General features: G+C 43.7%; 2 protein-coding genes across 12 annotated transcripts in view; both read left to right on the top strand.

Moving 5' to 3' along the window:
* Positions 1–3,555, top strand: part of LOC101143828 (F-box/WD repeat-containing protein 10) — a 35,249-nt gene extending 31,694 nt beyond the window's left edge. The window contains 1 exon segment of the mRNA XM_063700660.1: positions 2,731–3,555. Coding sequence (XP_063556730.1) covers positions 2,731–3,554 — 824 coding nt within the window. The 3' untranslated portion in view covers position 3,555.
* Positions 3,556–5,372: 1,817 nt separating this feature from the next.
* Positions 5,373–18,437, top strand: part of CDRT4 (CMT1A duplicated region transcript 4) — a 124,667-nt gene continuing 111,602 nt past the window's right edge. For 5 of the 11 annotated variants that reach the window (XR_010131727.1, XM_063700648.1, XM_063700647.1 and 2 more), the window contains exons 1-3: positions 5,438–5,603; positions 13,688–13,770; positions 15,222–15,366. Coding sequence is in view for 9 of the 11 variants with exons in the window: in XM_063700648.1 (XP_063556718.1) it covers positions 15,319–15,366 (48 nt within the window). In the remaining 2 variants the exon portion in view is untranslated. Of the gene's footprint in view, positions 5,604–5,658; positions 6,848–13,687; positions 13,771–15,221; positions 15,367–18,437 lie in introns of those variants that run through there. The other 6 variants (XM_063700642.1, XM_063700643.1, XM_063700639.1 and 3 more) reach the window with 6 other exon arrangements.

The raw sequence follows: 18,437 nt of genomic DNA, 5'->3' as shown, positions 1-18,437 counted from the left end.
AGGATGGGCATAGTGGCTCATGCCTGTAATTCCAGTGCTTTGGGAGACCAAGGTGGGAGGATTCCTTAAGGCCAGGAGTCTGAGACCAGCCTGGGCCACTTAGCAAGACCCTTGTCTCTACCAAAAATTCAAAAAATTGGCCAGACATGGTAGCACGCACCTCCTAGCTACTCAGGAAGCTGAGGCGGGAGGATCCTTTGAGTCCAGGAGCTTGACGTTACAGTGAGCTATGATTGCACCACTGGGTGACAGTGAGACCTTGCCTCTTAAAGAAAAGAAAAAAAAAAAGTGGCCGGGCACGGTGGCTCACACCTGTAATCCCAGTAGTTTAGGAGGTGGAGACGGGCGGATTGCCTGAGGTGAGGAGGTCGAGACCAGTCTGGCCAACATGGTGAAACCCCATCTCTACTAAAAGTATAAAAAAATTAGCTGGGCAGGGTGGCATGTGCCTGTAATCCCAGCTACCTGGGAGGCTGGGGCAGGGGAATTGCTTGAACCAGAGAGGGGTGGGGGTTGCAGTGAGCTGAGATCGTGCCACTGCAACTCTAGCCTGGGTGACAGAGCAAGACTCCGTTTAAAAAAAAAAAAAGTTTCTGGACATCATGACTCATGACTGGGATGTCCCTTTGTTATTTTTTAAGGACATTGGTAAAAATTTAAAATGTCTTTCAAATATTTTTGGCTAGTATAGTAGTGTTTCTTTGGAACAAACTCTGTGCAGAGACTGGTTTCAAGTTGATGGGAAAACAATTATTTTATGAGGGCTGCGCTAACAATGGGCATCCTTGTATATACCTATGTCAGTGTACCTGTACAGGTATACCTGAAGGGTAAAGTCCTACGAGTGAAATTGCTAAGCCAAAGGATAAGTGCATTCAAAAACTAGAAAGATATTGCCAAGGTTGTCCTGAAAAATACTGTATCACTTTACACTCCTACTCGCAATGTATGAGAGACCCCACTGCATTTGTGCCAACTCTGGGTGTTAGCTGGCATTTTGTACTTGCTTGTATAAGTAAAAATGGGGTCCGCATTTTCTTCTAGGTTGACCATTAACAAACTTAATGTCTATCAATGGGCAATGGCTAAGTAATAAAAAAATCTATTGTATGGAATATTATATACAGCTAAAAATTGTATGATGAGGATCTGTATATACTAACTTGGAAAGAGATCCACAATACATTATCATTTGAAAAAAGACAAATTAATAAACAATGAGCTCATCACAATTCCTTTTTTTTATAAAAGGAGAAAAATTCTGTTTTTGAGTTTGCAAGGAGAATAGGGAAGATTTTGACATCTTGATTTCACTCAGTTTTTTTTTTTTTTTTTGAGATGGAGTCTCACTCTGTTGCCCAGGCTGGAGTGCAGCGGCGTGATCTCGGCTCACCGCAACCTCTGCCTTTTGAGTTCAAGCGATTCTCCTGCCTCAGCCTCCTGAGTATCTAGGATTACAGGTGCCTGCCACCATGCCCGGCTAATTTTTTTGTATTTTTAGTAGAGACGGGCTTTCTCCATGTTGGTCAGGCTGGTCTCGAACTCCCGACCTCAGGTGATCTACCCACCTAGGCCTCCCAAAGTGCTGGGATTACAGGAATGAGCCACCGCACCCAGCCTGTAGACAGGTTTTATTTTGGGCAACATTCAAGATTATTTGGAGTCAAATTTGATTAATAAGGTAAAGATCAAATTTTGCAATATAATTATTGTTGAAAAATACAGTTATGCTACTATAAATTTATAAGATCTGCTTTGTGTGAATCATAAATGAGATGTGAAGGTCATTCCCAACTTCACATTTTCTTTTTTTTTTTTGAGACGGAGTCTTGTTCTGTTGCCCAGGCTGGAGTGCAGTGGCGCGATCTTGGCTTACTGCAAGCTCTGCCTCCTGGGTTCACGCCATTCTCCTGCCTCAGCCTCCCGAGTAGCTGGGACTACAGGCGCCCGCCGCCATGCCTGGCTAATTTTTTGTATTTTTAGTAGAGACGGGGTTTCACCGTGTTAGCCAGGATGGTCTGGATCTCCTGACCTCGTGATCCACCCGCCTGGGTCTCCCAAAGTGCGGGGATTACAGGCGTGAGCCACCGCGCCCGGCCTCAACTTCACATTTTCAAAAATATGTGTAGCATTGAAATCACATCTGTTGCATACAAAATATGCACACTTAGAGGCTAATATACTCTTTACTCAATACTAGCATTTTATTAAAAACTTGTTTTATTGGCTGGCTGCGGTGGCTCACGCCTGTAATCCCAGCACTTTGGGAGGCCGAGGCGGGCGGATACGAGGTCAGGAGATCGAGACCATCCTGGCTAACACGGTGAAACCCCGTCTCTACTAAAAAAAATACAAAAAATTAGCTGGGCATGGTGGTGGACGCCTGTAGTCTCAGCTACTTGGGAGGCTGAGGCAGGAGAACGGCGTGAACCCGGAAGGCAGAGCTTGCAGTGAGCAGAGATCATGCCACTGCACTCCAGCCTGGGTGACACAGCGAGACTCCGTCTCAAAAACAAAAACAAACAAACAAAAAAATTTGTTTTATTAAATTGTTTCTAGTATCAGCATTTCTAATACCACTCAGGGTGCCTGCCTGTATGATGGCATACCTGTTGGGCAACAAAGACCTCAATGTGCTTCAAAGTTTGAATGCCCAAGTACTTAATGCATACGTACTTAATATTTTTCATAGAACGCCGATTTTTTAAAATTTTCTTTTTTTTGAAAAAGCAGATGATGTGGAGAAAGCACAAAAACAAGGACAATTGGAAACTCCTGGAAAACTGCCCAGTCACCCAAAGAAAAAGTCTTGGAAAATCCCTATGTCACCTGACCAATTCCTCCTGACTGTTAGCACCCTGCAGCAAGCCCATAATTCCGGGGAATTTGCCTATCCCTGTAGGCCCCAAACAGAAATTACTGATGTCTGGGGACCTTCAATTTCATACCCAAGGAAGGTCTTGAATTTCAAAGGAAAATCAATCCAACGTGCAGTTGATCGGTTGAGATTGAGCAATCCTCCTATAGATGTGAAACGAACCAGTATTCCCCTTGAAATCCAGAAACTGCAGCCCAACTTGAAGATCTCTTTGCACAGTCCTAGAGTCCAGTCCACCATACCCCAGCCCATGATTATCCGCTCCAGGTTCTCTGGCAGCTTAAAGGGTGGAGAACAAGTGACCAGTTCAATTGAAAGGGCTGTGTGCAGTACGGGTCCCCTAACCAGTATGCAGGTCATTAAACCAAACCGCATGCTAGCTCCACAAGTGGGCACAGCCACCCTGTCTCTTAAGAAAGAATGGCCTCGCATCTATACAGCCCTTGATCCTTTTAGAGTGAACACTGAGTTCATGCTGTTGACCGTGAAGGAGGAGAAGGAGCACCAGGAAGCCAAGATGAAGGAATATCAGGCCAGGGAGTCCACTGGAGTGGTTGATCCAGGAAAAGCCAGCAAAGCTGCATGGATCAGGAAGATCAAAGGCCTGCCTATTGATAATTTCACGAAGCAAGGGAAAACAGCGGCCCCTGAACTTGGACAAAATGTATTTATCTAAACCAGCCTTGGGAAATTACAATGTTTTACAATAAACAGAAAGCCAAGCGGATGTTGCTATTTGGCCTTTTTTTTTTTTTTGACTGTTTCTTCCTGGTAATTAATGTGGGAACTCCCAATTATCTTCCTCTGAGCCAAATATTTGATATCATCAAAATAAGAAAACAGAAGGAGGTTGGGCGAGATTAGCATCTGTAGTCCCACTGAAAACAATTTAGTGAGCATTAGGAAAGCCCAGTTTCGTTGATGGGGGATGGGGAGATGATCACCGGAAATTAGATACCATTCATCACTACCAATTTAGTGCTATTAGTTCTTCTGGCAAATGAAGTTATGGGATTATATCAGGGTAATGCATTGGAGTTTTCTGGTATTTTTGCACAGAAGCCTGATGAAACCCATTAAGAATTTAAAAGGGGAAGCCCTCAGTGGGGTTGACCTGTTGCATTTGACAACATTGAGCTTTTCCTTCTCAGGGCTAACTCCTAAGGAAGAGAATTAGCATATTTATCCTCTGTACAAAGAGGGCCAGTAACATCAAGTGCATTGAGGTTTCTGCTTAAACCTTTGGACTATGGTGCAGGGACCAGGTAATTTAGAAGAGTGCAGCCCACTACAAGAGCTATGGCCCATTAGAAAGTTCAAGCCTTGACCAGGTGCGGTGGCTCACGCCTGTAATCCCAGCACTTTGGGAGACTGAGGCTGGTGGCTCACCTGAGATCAGGAGTTTGATACCAGCCTGACCATCGTGGTGAAACCTCGTTTCTACTAAAAATACAAAATTAGCTTTAAAAATTAGCTATTAAAAATTAAAAGACGATAATGAATTCAAACACAATGCCTTAAAAAACCAAAAACTACGAAAAACAACACAAAACTCCACAGCACTGAGTGGACCACTGAAAACCTGCCATGGGCAGGCTGGACGTACAGGCCCCAAATTTGTCAGCTTTTCATCTCCAAGGGCACGAATGCAATTGTGCTGCCGAAATGTCTCGCCTTTGAGAAACGCGTGTGTGTGTTTTCCCCCTTTCATTATTAGAATATTAGGTTTTAAATGGCACTGGCAAACAGCCACGTAAAATTTGTGATTTTAATAGAATCCCTTCAATTAAGGAAACGTGCAAATACCACTATGCCAACAGCAGTCTGACTCGGCCAGACAGATAGGATATTGTCATCATCACCGCTTCAAAGATGACTTAACGCCCCTTAATTTCACATCCTTTGTTCAGGCAAGATCACAGCATGAGCGGCTGGACTTAAAACTGTAATAAGTATACGTCTCCCATTTACTAGATACTTACACTGTAAGGAAACCATTATCACCCCCACTTTACAACTGACGAAAGAAGTACATAAAGGTTGGTGATATGATTGGCAATAGAGTTCCCAGGCGCCTAAGCTCCAGGGCGCAAGGTCTCAACTCCTGGAGTCTAAGTTTACACCTCCCATAATAATACCGTCCATTAGTTACTCTAGAGTCCTCCTGCCTTGTTTTTCTTAACGTTTTACTTCTCTGCAAGAACATATTTTAAAAAGTTGCTTCTACAATTTAAAGTACAAAAGTAATACTGTACAGGAGTAAGTCTTTGTAAAATATTTAAAGAAAATTATATTATACAATAAAACCCCGCCCCCCTGCATTCGGGGCAGCGACGCTGGAGGAACGACTTTAGAATTTGCATTGGGTGGACAGCAAATACTTCCGTAAAACAGACCATGAAGCTTTCCACTTAGAGCCCACTGTGGCCCCAATGCCTTTCCCTTTCGCTCCTGCTCCAGGCTCCGCCTCCGCCGTGTCCGGGCTGCTCGCCCCGCCCCCGCTCGCCCCGCCCCCTCTCGCCCCGCCCCCTCTCGCCCCGCCCCCTCTCGCCCCGCCCCTGGAGTTGCTCCCTCAAAGCGGAGGTGAGGCCGGACTGAGGCTCTTACAGTGGTCCCTGCTGGCCCTTGGTGACGGGTCGCGTCAGTTCCGACCCGGACCCGTACGCTGCTGCGCTGACGTGGCTCCTGGAAGTAGGGCTGGCGTAGGGCCGCCATGTTGCAGCAGGTGAGGGGCTGAGGGCGCGCTGGGAGGGTGGCGGCTCCTGGGACTGGCTCTGCAGGTTCCGTGGGACTGGAGCCCGCGTCCCCCGCGCCCGCTACTCGAACTCGAGGAGGAGCGGGGCGGCCGGGAGTGGAGGGCTGTGGGTAGTTGTCTGAGGAGGGCTGCTGGGGGTTCTGAGGCCGCTGGGGGAGGCGTGACCCGTGCGGCGCTGAGCAAGTACTTCTTGCGGCTGTGGGGACACCCATTGTTAACCAGCGCGAGTGGGGGTCTCTCTTTCCTCAACCCTTATTGCCGGGGTGGAGTTGAGGAGGAGCGGCCTGCGGGCCTCTTAGCTTCCTGACACCCAGGGGTGCGATGCTATCTTGTAGGAATCGGCGACACCGGCAGAGCCTCGCTTTCAAATTGCTGTTTCCAAACTAATGTTGTTGGTGATTCTCTCCTTTGTGCTCTTAGAGTTAATTGTAGTCCACATGTTGGCAACCAGAGACTCGTAAGATTAATAATATTTTTAGAAAAAACTACTGTTTATAGTCACTTAGATTGTCTTAAGTGTTTTTTTCTTTCGGTTCACACAAAATTTGTTGAGGGATTACTATGACTCAGACACGGTTGTAGGCCCAGGGATAGGGTTGTGACCAGTACAGACAGGTTTCTTGCCCTGTATTTTCGGGTTAGGGAAGTGGGTTCTAGGAGATGGGGGTTGGGTGGGGAGACACGATAAATTGTATAACCAAAGATATTTTCAGATAATTGCAAAGGCAGGGTGATGAAATAACAAGTGTCTGAGGATAGGACAACTAAGATTTATGGTCAGGAAAGACTGCTTATGAGGAGATGCCTTGAGTGGAGAAAATCTAATAATGGTTAAATTCAGCTGTATTACAGGAAAGGTGTCCCGATCCAGACCCGAAAAGAGGGTCCTTGGCCGGGCGTGGTGACTCAGGCCTGTAATCCCAGCACTTTGGGAGGACGAGGTGGGTGGATCATGAGGTCAAGAGATCGAGACCATCCTGGCCAACTTGGTGAAACCCTGTCTCTACTAAAAATACAAAAATTAGTTGGGCGTGATGGTGCACGCCTGTAGTCCCAGCTACTCGGGAGGCTGAGGCAGGAGAATCGCTTGAACTGGGGAGGCCGAGGTTGCAGTGAGCCGCGGGCCACTGCACTCCATCCAGCCTGGCTACAGAGGGAGACTCCGTCTCAAACAAAACAAAAAAAGTCTTGGATCAGGCAAGAAGGAATTCAGGGTGAGGCCACAGTGCAAAGTGAAAGCAAGTTTATTAAGAAAGTAAAGGAGTGGCTACTCCATAGAGCAGCCTGGAGGGCTGCTGGTGGCCCATTTTTATGGGTATTTCTTAGTGATATGGTTAACAAGGGGTGGATTATTCATTCCTCCCCTTTTAGATCATAGAGAGTAACTTCCTGATGTTGCCATGGCATTTGTAAACTGGCATGGCGCTGATGGGAGTCTAGTATTGAGGACGACCAGTGGTCACTCTCGTGGCCATCTTGGTCTTGGTGGGTTTTGGCTGGCTCCTTTATTGCAACCTGTTTTTTCAGCAAGGTCTTTATGACCTGTATTTTGTGCCAACCTCACATCTCATCCTGTGATTTAGAATGCCCTGTCTGGGAATGCAGCCCAGTAGGTTTCAGCCTCATTTTACCCAGCTCCTATTGAAGATGGAGTTGTTCAGGTTCAGATGCTTCTGACATTTGAACCTGCGCCCAGGCTGGATGAGGCTGGAGAAACACAACCATGTTGACTGTTCCCACTATTTATTTATTTATTTACTTATTCATTCATTCATTCATTCATTCATTCATTCATTCATTCATTCATTTATGAGACGGAGTTTCACTCTTGTTGCCCAGGCTGGAGTACAATGGTGTGATCTCGGCTCACTGCAACCTCCGCCTCCCGGCTTCAAGCGATTCTTCTGCCTCACCCTCCAGAGCAGCTGGGATTACAGGCGCCCGCCACCACGCCCAGCTAATTTTTGTATTTTTAGTAGAGATGGGGTTTCACCATATTAACCAGGCTGGTCTTGAGCTCCTGACCTCAGGTGATCCACCCGCCTCGGCCTTCCAAAGTGCTAGGATTACAGGCGTGAGCCGCCAGGCCCGGCCAACTGTTCCCACTTGATAAGTTTGTGACGTGAACCTCAGTCGAGCCCTTAGTGCTGCCAGGCGGTCATTCTACATTTCCATAGCCCTTTCACCCTCTCGCCTTAGGCAACTATTAAAACTCAAATCTTCAACGTTTCTTCTCTTATCCTCTCTCAGCTGGTAACGTTGCTTCTTGTTTCACTGAAAATGGAAGCTGTCGGAAGACAATTTTCACACTAGCTGCCTATTTATTTGCATGTTTACTCAGGGTCTCATATTCTTTTATGATAATTGGACTGTCAGTGCTCCATTCTTAGGTCTTCCTGTCTACTGTGTCCTGGTTTCCATCTCCTCTTGCCTACTGGAAGGCATTGTTCTAGTAATTCTCTTTCTTGCATCATCAGTTTTTTAATCCTTTTAAACGTTTGCTCACATCAACATATAAACGTGTTTTAATTTCTCTTAACTTAAAAAATGAAAACTTGGCCGGGCGCGGTGGCTCACGCCTGTAATCCCAGCACTTTGGGAGGCCGAGGCGGGTGGATCACGAGGTCAGGATATCGAGACCATCCTGGCTAACACGGTGAAACCCCGTCTGTACTGAAAAACAAAAAATTAGCCAGGGGTGGTGGCGGGCACCTGTAGTCCCAGCTACTCGGGAAGCTGAGGCAGGAGAATGGCGTAAACCTGGGAGGCGGAGCTTGCAGTGAGCCGAGATCGCGCCACTGCACTCCAGCCTGGGCGACAGAGCCAGACTCCGTCTCAAAACAAACAAACAAACAAACAAAAAAAAACAAACTTGACAGCACATGCTCTTTCACTGGTCACTCCATTCTTTTTCTTTTAAAGACTTGTATCATATATACTTGTCTTTTAATTCTTCCAGTCTCTCTTGTATTCATTCTAGTCAGTCTCTCTTCCCCTCTCCCAACCATACTGGAACTGCTCTTACTGAGTTCCCCGATGACCTGTTAAAGATACAGTGGTCATGGCTGGGCGCAGGGCTCATGGCTGTAATCCCAGCACTTTGGGAGGCCAGGGTGGGTGGATCATGAGGTCAAGAGATGGAGACCATCCTGGCCAACATGGTGAAACCCCGTCTCTACTAAAAATACAAAAATTACCTGGGGGTGGTGGCATGTGCCTGTAGTCTCAGCTACTCGGGAGGCTGAGGCTGACGCAGGGGAGTCGCTTGAACCCCGGAGGCGGAGGTTGCAGTGAGCCAAGATCACGCCATTGCACTCCAGCCTGGCGACAGAGCAAGACTCCGTCTCAAAAAAAAGAAAAAAAATACAGTGGTCTCTCTTTGGTTTTCATCTTACTTATGAGCAGCATTTGACACAGATGATGGATCCTCCTCCTGGAGGCACTTTGTTTGGTTTCCAGGACACTACCCCCTCCTGGCTCACCTTATGTTCCTTGGTACTTCTTTTTCAGTCCCCACAGCCTATTCCTTCTTATCTTTGTGATCTCTAATTATTGGAATGCCAGGAGTCTGTCTTAGCCATCTTTGTCTTTTTAGTTGTTCAGGACAAAAACTTTGGAATCTTCCTTGATTCCTTTTATTTACCCTTCCTCCACCTCCCCAGTCAGTCCATCAGCAAATCCTGTCAGCTGTACCTTAAAATGTACTTGGAATCTGTTTTTCACCACCTCCACTGCATCCATCTTAGACCAAGCCATTACTTCTTGGCCTCGTGATTAAAGTAGTTTCCTAACCAGTCTCCTAGCGTTGTGCTTTTGTCCCTCCTTCTTCTCCCCTCCCCCTCCAGATTTTTACTACAGTAGCCAGAATTCTCTTTCTAACAGGTGAGTCAGAACATGCAGTCTTACACTTAAAACACTCCAATGGATCTCCCTTTCAATGCTTTTTGGTTTTAGCATCTTAAAATGTCATTTAGCATCTTAAAATGTCCAAAATCAAACTGCTGATTTTGCCTCGAAATCTTTTGTGTCCATGGTCTTCCCCATCTTAGTAAATGTAACTCCAGGAGTGCAGAGCTATTTGTCTTTTTTTTTTTTTTTTTTTAAATCTGTACCACTTACAGCAGTACCTGGCACTTGGTAGGCACTCAGTATTTACTGAATAAATGAGAAGAAATCAGTCTTTCAAAGAGCAGGGTAAGAGAATAGTGTTCTAGGTAATATGAACCATAAGTGCAAAAGAACCTGACGGGGCCCAAGTTTGGCATGTTTAAGGAACTGAAAAGAAGGCCAGCCTGGGCATGGCTCATGCCTCTAATCGTAGCACTTTGGGAGGCTAAGGCAGGAGAATTGCTTGAGCCCGGGAGTTTGAGACTAGCCTGGGCAACATAGCGAGACCCTATTTCTGCAAGAAATTAAAATATTAGATATGGTGGCTTGCAGTACTCAGGAGGCTGAGATGTAGAGCCTGCAGTAGTGACCCCTGATTGCTCCACTGCACTCCAGCCTGGGCGAAAGCCAGACCCTGTGTCAAAAAAAAAAAAAAAAAAAATGGCCAGTCTGGCAGGAGCTTAGGTACTGTATAAATTTCCTGTTGCTACTGCGGCAGTGAAGTCATATGTACTGTTGTAAAGTTCTGGTGGTCAGAAGTCCAGAATGAGGCTCAAGGGGTTAAACATCAAGGTGTGGGTAGGGGTTCTGGAGAATCAGTTTCCTTGCCTGATTCAGCTTCTAAACACCTGGGATCCCTTCCCCATCTTAATACCATCAGCACAGCCTGTTCAAATCTCTGTCTCTCATCTCTACTTTGCTTGTTTCATCACCTTCTCTCACTGACCCTCCTTTGTTTCCCTTGTAAGGACCATTGTGATTACGTCATCTGACCAGCCTGGGTAATCCAGGATGATCTCTTGACCTCAAGATCCTTAACTTAATCTCATCTGTGAAATTCTTTTTGCCAAGTAAATTTACATATTCACAGGTTCCAGAGATTAGAACCTAAACATTTTTGGGAGGGGTGAGGAGGTATTCAGCCTACCACAGTTAATGAAGAGTGAGTGGCCTGAGATAAGGTCTTAGAGATTGGCAGGGACCAGATCGTGATAGGTCATGATAGGGAGTCTGTTTTTCAGTCATAGTGCTGAGAGGTTTCAGTAGGGGAATGATAGGATTTGATGTGAAAAAGTCTCCCTGGCCGCTGGATGGCGATTAGACTGTTGGGATCGAGAGCAGAAGGCCTCAGCTTTTTATTCATAACATCATACGGTGGATCTCAATCTTGCTGTATGTTATGATCACACCTCAAAGCAATTATATCTGAACCACTGAGGGCTGGACCCAAGTATCAGCCTTTTTTTGTTTGTTTGTTTGTTTTTTTAAGAAAAAGAGCATTCTAATTGTAGCCAAGGTTGAGAACCACTAGTCTCATAGATCTGAATCCATTTTACCTTTTCAGCCTTAGCTCAGTAGGAGCTTCTCGCATCCATCACTTACTGCATGAGCTACTTGACCATTTCTTAGACAAACTTCCTGTATTCCCACCTGTGCCTTTCAAAATATACCTAGTCTAGGGAGGCCGACGTGGACTGTCAGGGCCCAGCTGACAAACTCTCCTCCAGAAAGCTTCTCCAGTGCCCTGTAGTAGGAATGATTTGCTTCCTTCCCTGGCTCCCATTTGCACTTAGATTTCTCAGCCCTGATCACAGTCAGCTGTATATTATCGTCTCCTTTGCTTATTTACTCATGCCTTCAACCAGTACTGTACCACTTGGCTGAATGCTCTGCCAGACACTAGGATTTACTACAATGCAAAGACAGTCTTGGTTGGGCGTGGTGGCTCACACCTATAATCCCAGCACTATGGGAGGGTGAGGTGGGCGGATCCCTTGAGGTCAGGAGTTTGAAACCAGCCTGGCCAACGTGGTGAGACTCTGTCTCTACTAAAAATACAAAAATTAGCCAGGCTAATTAGCCGACACACTCCTGTAATCCCAGTTACTCAGGAGGCTGAGGCACTAGAATCTAGCTTGAACCCAGGAGGTGGAGGTTGCAGTAAGCTCAGACCATACCACTGTACTCCAGCCTGGGCGACAGAGCAAGACTGTCTCAAAAAAAAAAATAAAAAACCTTGTCTTCTAGGTCCTCCAGCAGCTTAATCTATATGGAGGTAGGAGCGGGTAGATGTGCAATAAGAATACTCTGAGATAATTGTTCAAATGGAGATTCGTCCAAGTGCTGTGGGAACATGGGGATTTCAGAGACAGGTTTTCAGCTATTTCAGTATTTGAGCTAAAAAACTTGAAGGATGATTTGGTATTTGGTGGTGAGCAGGGCATGGGGAAGGGAAGAGTTTTCTGAGACAACATGTGAAAGGCAGGAGATGGGAGAGAGATCGTAGTGTTCTTAGAGACCATGTAGTAACAGTATTGCTTCAGTGCTCAACAGTGCTCAATGAAGACGGTGTCAGAAGCAAGTAGGGGGCATTAGATTCTGTGATCTTCTATGCTTTATGTGAAGGAGTTAAATTTTATCCTATACTTGTAGGGATGCCATGGAAAAATTTGAGCAGTAGAGTGACATGGTGTGATTTCCATATTGGGAGGATTGCTCTGGGTAATGTAAAGGAGAGGCTGGAATAGAGAGGGAGAAAGGCAGGGAGGCTGGTGAGTGGCACTAGGAGAGGAACAGGATCAGGTTTGTTGTAGTTGAGGGGAATTGCAGTGAATTGAGGTGTGAACCACTCTTAGAAGCCTAAGGTTATGGGGCCGGGCATGGTGGCTCATGCCTGTAATCCCAGCAATTGGGAGGCCGAGGCGGGTGGATCACAAGGTCATGAAATCTGGTTAACACTGTGAAACCTGTCTCTACTAAAAAAATACAAAAAATTAGCCAGGCATGGTGGCACGTGCCTGTAGTCCCAGCTACTTGGGAAGGTGAGGCAGGAGAATCACTTGAACCCAGGAGGCAGAGGTTGCAGTGAGTTGAGGCCACGCCACTGCACTCCAGCCTGAGCGACAGAGCAAAGACTCCATCTCAAAAAAAAAAAAAAAAAAAGCCTAAGGTTGTAAAAGGAAGCAATGCTTTGGGAAGGTAGAGGATTGAAGGGGAGATTCAGGATCAGGGTTCTTAAAAAAATCTTTTTTTGCCTAATAAGTGGCCTTGAAGAAGTTTATATGCATATGCTGATTAGAAAGATTCAATAGAGGCCGGGCGTGGTGGCTCATACCTGTAATCCCAGCACTTTGGGAGGCTGAGGCGGACAGATCACCTGAGGTCAGGAGTTCAAGACCAGCCTGGCCAACATGGTGAAACCCCGTCTCAACTAAAAATATGAAAATTAGCTGGGTGTGGTGGCACATGCCTGTAATCCCAGCAACTTGGAAGGCTGAAGCAGGAGAATCGTTTGAACCCGGGAGGCGGAGGTTGCAGTGAGCCAAGATTGTGCCATTGCACTCCAGCCTGGGTGATGAGCAAAACTCCATTTCAACAACAACAAAAAAGAAAGATCCAATAGATAGACTTGAAGATAGAAGAAAGTGTAAATACAGGGGAAAATGATGAAGCAAATCCCCGAGGAGGCATGAAAAGAAGTTATTCTGAGCACAAATAATTGGTTTAGCCTTGGATAAGAAGAGAAGGAGTTGTGAGAAGGGGTCATGGAACTAAGGATGCAGTCAGATGATTTTGTGAAGGAGCCAGAAACCTTGAGATTATCCCCAGTAGCCTCGGCTTGCTCTGTGACTTGGGAGAGAACGGGTGAGGAGGATAGGTGTTAAGTTTGTAGTAGCCTCAGCTGCACCCCAGAGTTTTCTCAGATGGTGCAGCCTAGGGGCAGGGATGGAGGAGCTGAGACTTCGATTATTCTCTGGGGTTTTTGCCAGATGATTTGAGGAGGCGGGGTGGAGGATCTGCATGTGTCCTTTTCCTAGGTTTTGAATTCCTGATGCTGTAACCACATTATTTTATCTTCTATTTTGATGAGTATGCAGCTTTGCATGCAGTGGCTGTGTAAACACTGAATTTTGTTTTGCTTCTTGACCATTTATTTTTCCTACCAGGATAGTAATGATGACACTGAAGATGTTTCACTGTTTGATGCAGAAGAGGAGACGACTAATAGACCAAGAAAAGCCAAAATCAGGTAGAAGGAGAAGTTGCATGAGCTGTGTTAGTGTCCAGTGCTGTTCTGTATGTATGTCAGTGCTAGCTGATGGGAGTCAAGGCAGAGTTATTTCAATGTGCTTGTGAATACTGCATGTTGCTAATTTGACATTTAGTGTAAGACAAAGATGACATTTCAGATTTTCTTGTGAATAATTGGCATACTTAATACTGAGTTTTAAAATCAGCAAATCCAATTATTTGAACACCTGTGTTTTTAATTCTGTGCTATTTTCCAAGAATGTACCATTTCTTTATATAGTTTCTATAGATACATTACATTTTGATTTATTGTGCATATTTCAAAATCACATAACATTTCTATTCTAAATTTAATTCTCTCTAAGGAAATTCACTTATCGAAAGCAAATTCTACTTGAACCCTGCTAAAATGCTGTTTTTTACTTTTCTTTCATCTTTCATGCCAGTCACAAAAGACCACATATTGTATTATTTCATTTATATGAAATGTCCAGAATAGGCAAATCTGTAGAGACAGAAGATAGATTAGCTGTTGCTAGAAGCTGAGGGGTTTGAAGGTAAATGGGGAATGACTGCCAGTGGGTACAAAGATTCTGTCTGGGGTAATGAAAAGTTGTAAAATTGGAGTGATGGTTGTACAAATCTGTGAATGTACTAAAAACCATTAGATTGTTTACCTTAAATAAGTAAATTGTATGATATGTGAATTATATCTCAAAAAAGCTATTAAAAAACAAGAAACAGGCTGGGCGCGATGGCTCACGCCTGTAATCCCAGCACTTTGGGAGGCCGAGGCAGGTGGATCACGAGGTCAGGAGATTGAGATCATCCTGGCTAACATGGTGAAACCCCATCTCTACTAAAAATACAAAAAATTAGCCGGGCGTGGTGGCAGGCGCCTGTAGTCCCAGCTACTTGGGAGGCTGAGGCAGGACAATGGCGTGAACCCAGGAGGTGAAGTTTGCAGTGAGCCAAGATTGTGCCACCAAACTCCAGCCTGGGCGACGGAGCGAGACTCCGTCTCAAAAAAAAAAAAAAAAAAAAAAGAAACAAACTACCTGATAACTTTGTCTTAATGTCTGAGTGATTTCTGAGGGCTAAGGAATTCTTTTGGCGTGATTTGAAAATAGGATTCAAATTCTAAGATACAGTTTCCTTATTTCTCCAAGAGAGGTAAAATTCTTTATTATCTATTTTGTGAAAGTTTATATTCAATGAGGTGTTAAAGTCATCTGTGCATAGTGTATTTTCTGTAACTACAGGGCCTAGTCAAATAGTGGGGCTTAAGAAAAAGACAGCTAGGAGGTTTGCTTCCTCCTACTAAAGTCACCTCTTTTATTTTGACAAAACTCTTCACAGTTACACGATGGCTAAAACATTTTTCTCTGCATTTGCTAGTACCTGTAGTAAAATGTAATTGCATTTCTTTCATTGTGTTTTGGTTTTCAGACATCCAGTAGCATCGTTTTTCCACTTATTCTTTTGAGTCAGTGCAATCATCGTCTATCTTCTCTGTGAGTTGCTCAGCAGCAGCTTTATTACCTGTATGGTGACAATTATCTTGTTGTTGTCGTGTGACTTTTGGGCAGTGAAGGTAATTTTGATTGTTTTTATTTTAAAATTATATTTAATATGAAAATGATGTATAAAAATATGAGAGTTAGCATTTTGCATTATTGTTAATCTTTTGTTACTTCAAACCTCATCTGTGTTGAAGTGCTAGATATATCAAATTGCATGTAGTTTTTTTTTTTTTTTTCATTTTTTCCCTTTGACAATACAAGATGAGACATGTAGGTTACTGTGCTGCTGATTTTTCTGTGCCATATTCTAACCTACATCAGCTTTAAAGTCAAATAAACAAACAAATGTGACTAGCAACCATAGACCCTACAATGTTGCTTCTAATCCATACCATGGGTTTTGCTTCAGGCTTACCTGTAGGTGTGTTGTATATAATTTCTAGATAAGGCCCCAGTGTAGTTTGTCCACAAATACCTAAAAAATACCTACCTTTTGAAAAGGCTCCTATGGATGCTTTAAGGCAGTGTTTCTCAACCAGAGACAAGCTTGCCACCCACTGAATATTTGTCAGTGCCCAAAAATGTTTTTGGTTGTCATGACTGGAGGTGGGAGGAGTGTGCTATTGACATCTAGTGGCTAGAGGGCAGGTATGCTGCTAAATATCCTAACACACAGGACGGCCCCTCTGCAACAAAGAACTACCTGACCCAAAATGTCAGTTGTGCCAAGGTTGAGACACCCTGCTGTAGGGGATAGAAAGGAGTGTAAGAAATGGTTTCAAACTCAAGAACAATGATTAGAGAGATGGATGGATGGATAGATAGGTACATAATAAATAGATAAGTAAGCATAATAAAATATTAAATATGGACTCTAGATGATAGATATTTGGGTATTCACTGTAAAATTTAACTGTGTGTGTTCGAAAATATAGTAAAATAGTGGAGAAAAAAATCAAAGGCTGATTTTGGAGTTTCAGAGACATATACTGATTCAAAGACTAGTAAGATGTTACAACCCTATTCACACCCACCAATGTAGCCATTTTTAGATCTTAATTTAATTCTTTTTTTTTTGAGACGGAGTTTCACTTTTGTTGCCCAGGCTGGAGTGCAATGGCATGATCTTGGCTCACCGCAACCTCTGCCTCCTGGGTTCAGGTGATTCTCCTGCCTCAGACTCCTGAGTAGCTGGGATTACAGGCATGCACCACCACGCCTGGCTAATTTTTTTGTATTTTTGGTACAGACGGGGTTTCTCCATGTTGATCAGGCTGGTCTTGAACTTCTGACCTCAAGTGATCTGCCCGCCTCAGCCTCCCAAAGTGCTGGGATTACAGGCGTGAGCCACTGCGCCTGGCCATCTTTTAATTCTTAAAGATATCTGAAGTGGTTGGCTTGGTGATGGCCAGTTTCCATAGGCCGCATAATGCTGAGAAGGAAGATTTCAAAGGTCTGTTTTCTTTAGGTTTTTCTTTTGTCCAGTCTTCTTTGGCTTGCATTTCTTTGAATTTCTTCTGTTACTTTATGCTCCAAAGTATTTAGTACATACTGCTCACAGTTTTGATACATGTTTCTTTTTGTTGTTCATAAAATTTCTGTTCAGCCAAATAGAACATGCTTTCCAGTCAGTTCTTCCTGGTAATTTCCAAACTCTTAAAATTTTTCTGGGTTTAGAGTTTTAAAAAATGCGATCAAAATAGTTTATTTTCTGATAAGGTTTATTTGTTTGTTTATTTTTGTTTTTAAACAAGGGCTTAAAAAATGGCACCCTTTTATCCTTGGCAAAATTACTTATAGATAGCAAAACAATGGAGATATGAAGCAAAATTAAGAAGTCAAGAATAGGGAAATTATTAAGTGGACTTGGGATAAGCAGGGTTCTGAAACAGTTAAAATAGAGATGTGTCATAATTGTTATAAATCTCAGTGTACTTACTAAAAAAACAAAAAAATCAGTCTTCATCTAAACCCCTAGGTGTCCAATCTTTTGGTTTCCCGGGGCCACAGTGGAAGAAAGAATTATCTTGGGCCACACATAAAATACACTAACATTAGCTGATGAGCTTAAAAAAAAAATCACACACAAAAAAATCTCATAATGTTTTAAGAAAGTTTACGAATTTCTCTTGGGCAGCATGAGGCCTGTGGGCAGAGGGTTGGATAGGCTTGCCCTAGGTGATGTTAATGAAGATAAAGAAGAGGTAGAGAAGGGAGAATAATTTAAAGGTATGCTTAAATGCTAAAGCTTATATTGGTTTTTATTTTATTCACTCTGACAAATTGAGTAAAAAAGGTTAAATAATGGTTTTAAAAATTTAATGGCAACTATGGCTGGGCGCAGTGGCTCACGCCTATAATCCCAGCACTTTGGGAGGCTGAGGCGGGTGGATCATGAGGTCAGGAGATCGAGACCATCCTGGCTAACATGGTGAAACCCCATCTCTGCTAAAAATAAAAAAAAAAAAAATGAGCCGGGCGTGGTGGCAGGCGCCTGTAGTCCCAGCTACTCAGGAGGCTGAGGCAGGAGGCAGAGCTTGCAGTGAGCCGAGATTGCGCCACTGCACTCTAGCCTGGGCAACAGAGCAAGACTCCATCTCAAAAAAAAAAAAAAAAAAATAATGGCAACTATTAGTAAAATTTAAAACCAGTCGTGTATCTTCTGCAACATTGGAGAAGATGGAGCAAGTAAAACAGTTCATAGAGCAAAAGAAGGAAAACAAAGCAACTGTCAAGGAAGCTTAAATCAGAAAGTACATGTATAAAGTGATGTAAGTAATAGCAAATTCATTATAATAGGAAATGTAATTTGATTAAACTACCCATTTAAAGACAAGAATACTAAGATTGGTCAGAAATCAAAGTCCAAACAAAAGATCTAACCAAATTAATGACATTAGAAAAAATAAAAGAAGGCAAAGATAACATCAGATCAACTCAAACAAAAAGAAACTTGGCATTGTATTATTATCAGATGAGATATGGATCAGAGTAAGAAAGCACTAAGAGGAACAAAAAAAGGTGATTTTATGAATCACAGTGAAGATCATTCACAGAGTAAAATTATGTCAAACTATGTATAGTAAAAAAATTGGAAATATTAGAAAATAGAAAAGCATTATGATGAGTTTAACAAACTACT

Source organism: Gorilla gorilla, chromosome 19, assembly GCF_029281585.2.
Source record: "Gorilla gorilla gorilla isolate KB3781 chromosome 19, NHGRI_mGorGor1-v2.1_pri, whole genome shotgun sequence".
Classification (NCBI taxonomy): domain Eukaryota; kingdom Metazoa; phylum Chordata; class Mammalia; order Primates; family Hominidae; genus Gorilla; species Gorilla gorilla.
The sequence above is the reverse complement of the archived record's forward strand: the minus strand, read 5'-3'. Positions and strand labels throughout refer to the sequence as shown.